Source organism: Triticum aestivum, chromosome 6D (assembly GCF_018294505.1).
Source record: "Triticum aestivum cultivar Chinese Spring chromosome 6D, IWGSC CS RefSeq v2.1, whole genome shotgun sequence".
Classification (NCBI taxonomy): Eukaryota; Viridiplantae; Streptophyta; class Magnoliopsida; order Poales; family Poaceae; genus Triticum; species Triticum aestivum.
The window spans coordinates 119,007,188-119,017,873 of NC_057811.1; the positions used below are offsets into that span (position 1 = coordinate 119,007,188).

The 10,686-nt window shown below is 51.5% G+C and overlaps 2 protein-coding genes and 1 non-coding gene across 3 annotated transcripts; 2 read left to right on the forward strand and 1 right to left on the reverse strand.

The window, feature by feature from the left end:
• Nucleotides 1-2,083: 2,083 nt before the first annotated feature.
• Nucleotides 2,084-2,204, reverse strand: LOC123146498 (U5 spliceosomal RNA). The gene has a single exon (XR_006472760.1). It is a non-coding gene; the product is annotated as a U5 spliceosomal RNA (small nuclear RNA).
• A 224-nt stretch (nucleotides 2,205-2,428) lies between these two features.
• LOC123143996 (protein JASON) lies at nucleotides 2,429-6,411 on the forward strand. The gene is made up of 8 exons (XM_044563004.1): nucleotides 2,429-2,709; nucleotides 2,810-2,879; nucleotides 2,974-3,047; nucleotides 4,626-4,718; nucleotides 4,797-4,873; nucleotides 5,041-5,845; nucleotides 5,927-6,009; nucleotides 6,115-6,411. The coding sequence occupies exons 1-8, from the start codon at nucleotides 2,650-2,652 to the stop codon at nucleotides 6,188-6,190; spliced, it is 1,338 nt and encodes a 445-aa protein (XP_044418939.1). The 5' UTR covers nucleotides 2,429-2,649; the 3' UTR covers nucleotides 6,191-6,411.
• A 1,620-nt stretch (nucleotides 6,412-8,031) lies between these two features.
• Nucleotides 8,032-9,488, forward strand: LOC123141307 (carotenoid cleavage dioxygenase 7, chloroplastic-like). Its single transcript, XM_044560483.1, has 3 exons — nucleotides 8,032-8,247; nucleotides 8,353-8,472; nucleotides 8,539-9,488. The coding sequence occupies exons 2-3, from the start codon at nucleotides 8,364-8,366 to the stop codon at nucleotides 8,859-8,861; spliced, it is 432 nt and encodes a 143-aa protein (XP_044416418.1). The 5' UTR covers nucleotides 8,032-8,247; nucleotides 8,353-8,363; the 3' UTR covers nucleotides 8,862-9,488.
• Nucleotides 9,489-10,686: the final 1,198 nt, after the last annotated feature.

The following is a 10,686-nucleotide window of genomic DNA, read 5'->3' on the forward strand; positions in this document are numbered from 1 at the left end:
TGCGAACATGACTCAAATGCTCCAGAAGTAAGTTAAATCGATCATTATCCACCATATCAGCAACTTTGTTCATTTCCTGATATCAAGTAATTGTTTTCTTTGTCTGGCAGGGTTTGGAGAAAATTCACCTCAAAAGCTCCGGGACTCCCGAAGAAGCTGCAATTTAGACACCCGAAAGTAAGTACCATAGTAGCATGTTCCGCGCATCTCCTAGTGATTCAAGCGCTAGTTTCATCAATACCATTTAGCATGCTTGCTTATCAGTTTGATTGACCTCTATTTCTTGTAAAGTGGTTGTGGCAGGAACCCGGGAATAATTACTGTGGATACTACGTTTGCGAGTCCATCCGCCACACGACCTGTGAGCGGGGCTACACTGAAGAACAATATGAAGTGCGTAAGCAATAATATTCACAATTTTATTTTATTACCATCATTTGTGTTGAGTTTCATTTATTCATATATATATATATATATGTATTGACCCCCTTCTTCAAATTAGATCTTTCGGATGTAGGATGAACTCCTAGCAGAACATCGTATGCGAGCAATTCAAGAGGAATTGGCGGCATTCTTCCTTGACCACGTGATCGCTGAAAACGGAGAATACTATGTGGACCCTGTGTTCCTACAATATAATTAGGAGATTGTATTGTAAGAGATAATTATTGTATATATGTAGCCGGTAGTGTCGGATAGATATACGAGAACTTGTTGTTCGACCAATATCTCGGAGAAGGAGAGGTGGTCGATATCACTTCTCTCTGTATGCATATGTTCATGATGATCTTCTGTTTCCTTCATTTGATTACTAGCTAGCGTGTCTACTCCTCTCCATACGTATATAGTACGTAGCGTCGACCAAGCACGGAGATAAGAGAGGACACTTCTCTCTATTAATTAGCTAGCTAACACAATATATGAAACACCTAAATTAACCCCCCAAAACCCCAAAACCACCCCCTTTCAAAAAAAACAAAAACCTCAGCTCCTGCCAGGTGCTGACGCGTGGATGCCTATTGGTCCCGGTTGGTGACACCAACCGGGACAAAAGGCCCTCCTGCGTGGGCTCCCCGCACCGGCCACGTGGACGGCCTTTAGTCCTGGTTCGTGTAAGAACCGGGACTAAAGGGCTAGGGCATTAGTAACGACCCTTTAGTCCCAGTTCCAGAACCGGGACTAAAGGCCCTTATGAACCGGGGTAAAAGCCCCTTTTCCTACTAGTGTCCCACCTGCACCTCTGCACACCGAAAAGGGCAACGGTGTCCAAGATGGTTCACTCCACCGCCGCCACAGTATCTCGTCATTGAGGCCACATCGTCATGCCCCCACCAGAACCTCCACCAAACACCCGCCACCACCCCGCCAAGCACATTACAACTGCCAAAACCACCACGGTGCCTAGCACCAACAAACCTTGCGACGCCACAGGGGCAGGAACAGAAGGCGAGAGCGTCCCAGCCGCCACCACCTGCACCATGCAGAGATGACCGGCCAAGCAGCCCAAACATCACCACCGCAACCAGATCCCACCACGCGGAGCTAGACCTGCCGTCCAATGCACCACACCTGTGGCTACTCTTCTAGACGCACCTGAACGAGAGCACGAGCACCACACCGCCCTTCTAGCCGCGCCAGATCAAGAGCACGAGCACCTCGCCGCCATTCTAGTGCGCCAGATTGAGAGCATGGGCACCCTCCGCCCTTCAAGCCACACCAGATCAAAGAGCACGAGCACCTCGCTGCCTTGTAGCGCGCCAAATCGAGAGCATCAGATTGAGAGCAACTCACAACCTTGAAGCTCCTATCCTCGAGCAACCACCCATCCATGCCGACCACCACCAACCGCCAGAGCACCTCGCCGTCCAGATCCACGCCCCGCCAGGGGGGCGGGAAGAGACTACGGTTTGTGGTCTAGGAGCGAGGCAGATGCTTTCTATTTGTTACAATCTAATAAAAATCCTATGGGACTATGAAAAATTGCTTCATGTCAAATGCCATATGAATTAGCCTAAACCTTGTCTAGACTGTGACAACAAGTTGATCAATGGATGAACTAAATTTTGTTAAACTGAATTGTGGGACCCTCCTCATAAGAGGAGAGATCCCTTCAAAAATAGTTGTATGCTTCTTGATGTGGCATGCACACGGTATTCTTTAGTAAAAGGCGAAAGAATAGTTCGCTTTGTGTTCAGCACGCAGCTGCCTGAGCTCCAACACTGCAGCTGACGCCCTTTAAGTAGCCATCAGCTCGAGCTCAACTCCACTAAACAAGCGAGGTGGGACTAATAATCATGCTTCATCCAGTGTCTCCACTGCACGGCACATCCGTCTCTACGACCGGCCCATCTACGACCTCCGCAAGCCCGCGCCCAACTCATTTTTCCACTCAACGGCACAAAAAGGCCCACCACGCGAGGCGACCGTCCTGCTGTGCCCTGCGTCGTCTGCGGTGTCCGTGCCTTCGTTTCGAATTTCCATTTCAAATCTCGTCCCCCCTTCAGCTCCGCCTCCTCTTCTCCCCCCTGCCGCACTCTTTCCATTTCCGACAATCCCTCCCCGGGATCCCGCCGCACCAATCCCCAAACCCTCGACCGCGGCGGCGGCGGCGACCCAGCGCGCTCGCGCCAGGATTCTCTCGGCCACGCCATGGGCTGCTTCCTCTCCTGCTTCCGCGGCCGCCCCGACCCGGCCGTCCGGGCCCTCCACGTACGCTCACCCCCACCCCCTGCGATCTCGTCTTCCCTGGACCCCTCGTTCCCGATCCGCGTGGCGATGATCCGTTTCTGTGTCTGTTTCTCTGGTGCAGGATCCGCTCGTGCGCAAGACCCGGCTCGGGGATGCCTTCCTGGACGACCACCACGACGACGGCACGGCGAGTGAGTTTTTGAATCTCCCGTCGCGCCGATCGGATCCGATTCGATCTGTTGATGATGGTGACGGACTGCTGATTGCGTGTTGTTTTGTTCTCAGAGCTTGAGGAGAGCGGGACGCCCAAGGAGGGTCCCGGTAACGACGGAGGGGTCGACGACGACCTCAGGCGAGAGGTATCGAGATCGAGACTGCAAACGCTTTCCTGTTTCTGTGTTTTTTTCTAACTGTGCGCTGCTCCGTCGGTATTCAGGCCGTGTTGCCGGTGGGTAGCAGCGAAAAAATTGAATTGGTTGATGCTTACAGTTTGAATTGATCTGTTTGACTAATTGACTTACACCTCTGCACTGTCAATGTGGTCTTCATGGATAGAGTGTCAAATCTGCACTGCAGTATTCTCTGTGTCGTGTTACCTGCTATGTCTGGATGAACTTTGTAGTTAGAAGGTTGTGCTGCAATTGCCAAGGGGAACTTTGTCGTTGATGTTACTTTTGTCATTTGGACTAACTACTATGCTCCTCATTTATCGGTGCGACTATTAAATGTTCAGTGGAATGTGTAAAGTATGCACCTGTGGCAACAAAAAATATCATCCGTCTTTTAAATACCTTTTTGTTTGTGGAGACACATCTAGTTGTTGGCCGAATAGAACACTATTTGCGGATTTGAAACCCTTTGCTTAGACCATTTTCAGTGGGCATGCCATAAAAATTTCCACGACAAGTACACTGCCAGTCTAGCAGATGCTAGTTATCACATTTGCTGAAGTCAATGTGCACTGATTTCAAAATTAAATATTGACTTTTTAGATCCCATCTGAACTTTAAGACTTTGCAGAAGTATATTGAAAGATCATGCTGTACAATGGATAACCTTCTAAAGATTTTGTCGTATATGTCGCATAGGTAGTTCTGAGTAATAGAGTTATCAATTAGTGTTCAAATGTATTGCTTACCTTTCCCCATCAGGCCAAGGCTTTGCTGAAGTCTGTGTGCACTGTCAAGATTAAATCTTGCTCCTTTTCAATTCCACTTCAACTTTTAGTCTTTGCAAAATTATATCAAGGACCTTGCTATACAATGTATAACCTCTTAAAGGTTTTCCATGTGCATTGTATATGTAGTTCAGAATAGTATAATGATTAGTTATTGTTGAAATATATTGCCCATCTTTTCCAAATATGCATTTGGGCTAGGTTGTTCTGTGCATGCAACTTAATACGATATCATGGCCAATAGGTCATCATTTCAAGTTCTCAACACCCTGCCGACGAAATATTTCTGAAATAGTTTTAACCTACGTCGATCTCAAGTCCAAGGCTGAGAAGAGCCTAGACGTGAGAGGAAGTGGTGAAATGTATTGTCTGCCTTTCTCCATGAGCTTAAACTTCGGAGAGGTGGTTAGGTCCGTGCAATTCAATAATTAGGATTACAACCTTCAGATATAGGTCATGTCTCACTGATTGTCAAATTTCAGGTCTATGCAGTTCAATAGTTAGGATTATAATCTTCAGATATAGGCCAAGTCTTACTGGTTGTCAGATTTTGGCATAGTTAGCACCAACTAATTACAATGAAAAATTTCTGTAATGCTCATTTGCTTGATATTTCTACATTTATCTCTGCACTGCATACTGATAGATATTGTTACACTTAACTGTTGCAGGTCCGTGTTATCTTTTAAAACTTAGCACTCTAAATTATACTAGTAACAAATTCTGATGATGTTTTCATGGAATTCCACTATTATACCAGGCAAATTATCTTAAATCTTGTGGCGCAATATCAGAAACCCCTCCCGAAATTCTGAAAGCATCAAACCAAGTCGAAGAGCAAGAAATTAATGAGGTATTGTCGTATTGAGTTTATCTTTGCGATCTTCTTTTCATAAAAATCACTGTCTGACATCTTTTTTCTTACACTCAGTGCAATGAGACGTCCAACAATGCACAGGAGACTAAAGAGGCCCTGGTGTCTGAAAATAAGGATTACTTGTCTGAAGGGTAAAGAACTACTCCCTCTGCCTCAAAATATAAGACGTTTTTTAACACTGAACAGTGTCAAAGGGAGTACCATCTATCTCCATGAATGTTGTGATCCTGTAAACTAGTAACATGATAACTATTGTTAGCTGGTCTGAAAACCATTTTGGCTGTCTCTTCCAACACAGGTTCAACTCCGACGGGCACGATGGAGCTTTGAAGCATGACCAGGACACCGACGAAGGCACTGACGACCATGTCACGGAGGTTGAATCAGCGCCGAGATCATCATCGCAGGAAAGGTCTTCAGCCCAGATCATCAGGAACCAGAATCCTGATCCTAGCGACTCGCCTTTCCCCACTCCTCTGGTCCTTAGAGACGATATCCAGACTCCTGGATTCACCACACACCAGGGGAACTTCAAGCCCGGGAAGCGCGGGAGGGCCAGCAAGCAATTTGTATACCCCGTCCTGAGACCCATCGAGAACAAGCTGCAGTGGACGGAGCTGAGAGACGAGTCCTCCCCCATGGTCGCCTCTCACCCTCCCAAAAGAAGGTACCTGTCCGCAGATTCCACCGAGAAGCCTCAGCAGCACACCCTTCCAGGCTCAGTGAATGAAAGCACAGAGCTGTCATCAGAGTCTGCGCCATTTCTGTTCCATTCCGGCAGGAAAGAGCAGCAGGCTCAAGAGGATGAGAATGTCAACCAGCAGCAGCTTGTGGGTGGCGGTGGCGTCGGAGAGCTGCTGAACAAGAGCTCGGAGAACGGGAAGCATGGCGTGGCCAGCCTGTCGTGCTGGCTCAAGACCTCGTGCGCGGATGGTGAGGGTGAGACTGGACGGCAGCTGGGCTTCGGGAGCGTCGATCTCAGCGACGTGCCCATCTTTGTGGCCTCTGGACTGAACTGGGACAACGAGAACAACCCTACCCCGATGCTGCCCAAGGCCTGGGACGGCAATGGGATCCCCAACACCACCACCAAGTACAAAGAGGTGTGCATTTTCCTCTAATGATCCTCACTTTCACGGTTATCTGTATGTAGCTTACTGCTGTACGTGCTTGGATGTTTACAGGACCAGAGAGTGAACTGGCATGCCACGCCGTTCGAGGAGAGGCTGATGAAAGTTTTGTCCGATGAGAAACCACACCATCAGAGGTACATCCTCCTGCATTACATTCCCCTGTTAGCGCTTTCAGCAGATATATCACAGAGGAGTTAACATGAACATGATGAATACGTACTACTTTGCAACTGTGCCAGGAAGATCAGTGGAAAGCTGATCCACCTGGAGGAGGACGCGATAGAGAGCCCGGCAAGTGCGACTGCTTCCTCGTGATCGGCAGTACGAGAGGGTCCAGTGTTTGGCCAATCCGGCCCGAGCCACCTCTAGCTGCATCAGTGTCTGAAGCTCTCTGAAACTGAACTAGTGCTACTACATTCTTGTCCGCTGAAGCATTTTGCTTGCGCCTCAGTGCAACTTTTGCACATCACCTGCTGGTTGATGTGATGCTGGGTATATTCATCAATAATGAAAATAAGAGACTCTGCTTCGGTTTACTCCTTCTCTGCTAGCTGTCCCGTGATGCCGTTGGGTCTCTGCTGAACAGCAAAGGGTGGTGGTGGGTGCGGTTTAAATTCGGGCAATAAAAGTTTTTCACATCTCGCACAGAGGCCTTGATTCGTGTCCATGGACCATGGTCCCATCTCCCACAGTAACCGAAGTTACTCAAGGTCCTTGCGGGTGAAAGGCTCTTGATAAGTAGATTTGCGCTGCATGAGAAATGATCCGTATCCAGGCGGTGGATTCCTCTCGGATGGACGGTAGCGTAAGGGCACCGATTTCCAGCCGTGGAGGGAAACCATGGGCGGCCAGTCCCGCAAGCTGCAAATGGCGAAGCACGGGCGCTGTATACTCTGTGCGGCAACAGGGCTAATAACACGCCTCCAAAACAAACACAGATCCAAGATCGATCAACTCATCAAAAACAAGCAAACCCACAGGCCAAAACCAGACGGGCAGAGGAGTGAAAAAACCGTCGTCGTCTAGTCCCAAATGGTCATATGATATCGGCCTGGCAGGGCTCACGGGCACGAACCACTGTTTGCCGCCACGGCCCGGCGCCCTACCCACGCGCGTCCTGTCTGTCTCCGGCCAGCGCTGCCCTTGCACTGCCGCTCACTGCAGCGGCAGATTCCCCCGCGACCGCGCCACCCGAGGCGCGTGTCGTTTCCGAGCGCGCGCTCCGGTCGTCGTCGTCGCCGTGCTGGCTTCGCTCGCATGTGGCCGGCCGATGGGCCGATCATGATCAACTAATCAATTCACTGTTTCACCGGTGTTGTAGCTTGTGATCTTCTCTTTTTTCGTGTCAAGACTACTGCCAATGTTTCTCTTTTGTAAGAACCGAGTCGATGCGACGGGACGAAATAAACTTTACTTTTTTGCATGTAAAAGAGGTAATAGCACCGGCAGTCCTGAAACTTGTTCAGGATGTGATGATCTAGTTCAAAACTTGCAAAAGCAAACTATTGCATCCCACAACTTATACCCAATGTGTAAATTTGGTCCTAGCCAATCAGACGACGACAAGTGGAGCCTAGTCAGCAGAGCCGGTCAGCGCAGCACATTTTGCAATTACCCCCCTTCTCCTCCTCGGGGAGGACGTAGGCGCCGCAGCCGTTGTCCGGCACGTACCCCACCATCCTGATCTGCGACACCAGCCGGCTCATCTCGCCGTATATCTCCGGCGTCTCCGGGTACGGCGGCGACCCGCCGTCGACCTCGAAGACGTGGACGCTCCGCCCGACCTGCGTCCAGCTCCACCCCGGCCTGGCGTCCACCCCTCTCGCCTTCATGGCGTACTTGAGGCTCTCCGCCTCGTCGAACATCTGGTGCTGCTCGTACAGGCTCATCATCGCCAGGTAGTTGGCCGAGTTGTGCGGCTCGAGCTTGAAGAGGTGCCTCGCCGCGGACTCCGCGAGGTCCAGGTTGCCGTAGATGGCGCAGCCGGTGAGGAGCGCGCCCCAGGAGCTCGCTCCGGGGTCGGCCGGCGACCGCTCGATGAAGGCCATCGCCTCGTCGAGGTACCCGCACCGAGCCAGCAGGTCGACCATGCAAGCGTGGTGCTCGGCCGTCGGCGCCACGCCGTACTTGGCCTCCATGTTGTCGAAGTACTCCCAGGCTTCGGTGACCAGGCCCATGGATCGGCATGCGGTGAGCACCGCCGTGAAGGTTACGCCGTCCGGCTTCAGCCCCGACCTCCACATGTCGTGGAACAGCGCCGCCGCCTCGTGTGCCTGCCCGTGCACGGCCAGCCCGGTGAGCATCGCGTTGCAGCACCGCAGCGGAGGTCGGGCTCGACGCGGCCACCCGCTTGCTGCGCCCCGTGCTCAGTGGTGCGTGCTGTTCACTTTGAGTAGAGTAGACTAGTCGTTGCGAACCGAGCTAGCGTGGATGATCTGACGTTTGTGCGCCGGCCCGGTCGCCATTATCCCGTGCAGGCGTGTTCAGCATGCCGCTGCTGGCGCACTACAAGGTCGACCCCAAGCGCAACCGGCTGCTCATGGTGGCCTGCAACGCCGAGGACATGCTCCTCCCGCGCGCCAACTTCACTTTCTACGGTCGGCAGCACCCCCTTGTCCATCCATATGCCCATTAAAATCAAATCACTGATGGTACGTATGCAGAGTTCGACGCCGGCTTCAGGCTGGTGCAGAAGCGGGAGTTCGTGCTGCCGGCGCACCTCATGATCCACGACTGGGCCTTCACCGACTCCCACTACGTCGTCCTCGGCAACAGGATCAGGCTCGACATCCCGGGGTCGATGCTGGCCATGACGCGCACGCACCCCATGATCGCGGCGCTCGCGCTGGACCCGGGCAAGCGGACCACGCCGGTCTACCTGCTGCCGCGCTCCACGGAGGCCGTGGCCAGCGGCCGCGACTGGACCGTGCCCGTCGAGGCGCCGTCGCAGATGTGGTCGCTGCACGTCGGCAACGCCTTCGAGTAGGACAACGGCCGCGGCGGCCTCGACCTGCACCTGCACATGTCGGGCTGCTCCTACGACTGGTTCCATTTCCACAAGATGTTTGGTAACGTCGTTGACATGGCACCAAACATTCATGATGATCCAGTGACTGACCGACATATCCGTGCTCCGACAACTGGAAGAACAAGAAGCTGGAGCCTTCCTTCATGAACGCAGTGAAGACCAAGGAAATGCTGCCTCTTGTTCTTACCTGAATAATTGTGTAGTGCGGGTTCATTAGTGCTAAGTCTAGGGGGGTAATTGCAAAATGTGCTGCGCTGACTGGCTCTGCTGACTAGGCTCCACTTGTCGTTGTCTGATTGGCTAGGACCAAATTTGCACATTGGTGCAAGTTGTGGGATGCAATAGTTTGCTTTTGCAAGTTTTAGACTAGATCATCACATCCTGGACAAGTTCGAGGACTGCTGGTGCTATTACCTCCATGTAAAATGGTGCCGGTTGCATGCTGCGCAGGCATCTCGGTGAAAACTGGCCGATCGATCGTCGGAGCCTCGGGACCGATCGACCGCGCGGGCGGGCGTGTCCTGCCCTCCATGGCTCCGTCTGCACGCACGGATATGCAAAGTGCACATGCATCAGGCCTCCAAGCAAGACAGACCAAGATCGCGAGATGGTTTGCGGCCAAGCAGATGGCAACATGCGTTTGTGTTTACGCAAGATGCCAAATTAACAGACAAATTAACAAAAGGCAGCTAGGCACGGGGCACCGCACTAGATCACCACGTACGCTATCAGTATCCGGCCAGCCACGCATCAAGGGCAGTGATCTGCGCCGGCGCACCGGCCCAACTGTTGGGCCGGTCGAGGCCCAGCCGTCCGATGCGGTTAGCGTGAACCGTTAGATCTGCGCGCGAGTGTGTACCGAACCAACCGTTGCAGCAAAAAAAGAACAGTTTTGTTGCAACCGTCGTACGAACAGCCACAACGAGAAAAACAGGGGGGCTGGATCCCCCGCGTCTGCCCGTCCCCGATCCGCGGCGGTGGCGGCCGGATCCGCCAGTTTTAAGTTCCCCACGGCCGAATCACGTCGAGGAGGGGCTCCCCCATCTATCAAGCGGCATTGGAATTGCTTCAATCATGTCTTACATCCGTAATGACCTCCTTGCCTCCATGGATTTGGGCTCGAGCTCCGCTGCCGTTCATGGCCGAAGTCCCCTGAGGCGGCAAGGCCCTGGTGGTAGTGGACCGGTGCTGCAACGGTACTACAACCCTGATGTGGTCTTCCAAGATGCAGCACGGCATGGCCGGGATGAAATTGATCTGGTACGAATTCCAATTGCAAATCGTAGATCCTTTTGTTCACAAAAAAATGTTGCAACCTTTGATTTCAATTGATGAGCGTGAGATTAAAAAGAGATGTTCTCAACATACTTGTGTTTGATTTTTGTGTAATGTTTCTGAGATGTTGTCAATTAATGCAAGCATCTTCCTGCTGTCTGCTAGTAAAATGTTACAAGTATGTGTTGCACTTGCTACATGCGTCTTGCTGGATGTTGCATGCTACATCCTAAAATGTTGCATGCAGGAATTATTTTGGAATTGTGATTGACATGCTGCGTCCACTTTTTTTGTTCGCGCTTTTTGCGTGTTTTTTCAGGCAGCAAAAAAATGACTTGGGTGCTGATTTTGTTGCAGAATGTTGCTGTGGAGCCATCAATTTTCCTTGATGATGATATGCAAAATGTTGCGCACGAAGAAGAAGATGATGGAATTGATCTGAATGGTACTCCGGGAAATGATAGTGACGATTCGTTGCATCTGAACACGGATGGTGTAGCTCCAAATC

Excerpts from the sequence above, each read along its gene's own strand:
- LOC123141307 (XM_044560483.1), top strand. The coding sequence starts at position 8,364 with ATGCCGCTGCTGGCGCACTACAAGGTCGACCCCAAGCGCAACCGGCTG. Across the intron at positions 8,473-8,538 it reads CGCCAACTTCACTTTCTACG|AGTTCGACGCCGGCTTCAGG; the intron begins GTCGGCAGCACC and ends GTACGTATGCAG.
- LOC123143996 (XM_044563004.1), top strand. The coding sequence starts at position 2,650 with ATGGGCTGCTTCCTCTCCTGCTTCCGCGGCCGCCCCGACCCGGCCGTC. Across the intron at positions 2,710-2,809 it reads CGGCCGTCCGGGCCCTCCAC|GATCCGCTCGTGCGCAAGAC; the intron begins GTACGCTCACCC and ends TCTCTGGTGCAG. Across the intron at positions 4,719-4,796 it reads AAGAGCAAGAAATTAATGAG|TGCAATGAGACGTCCAACAA; the intron begins GTATTGTCGTAT and ends TCTTACACTCAG.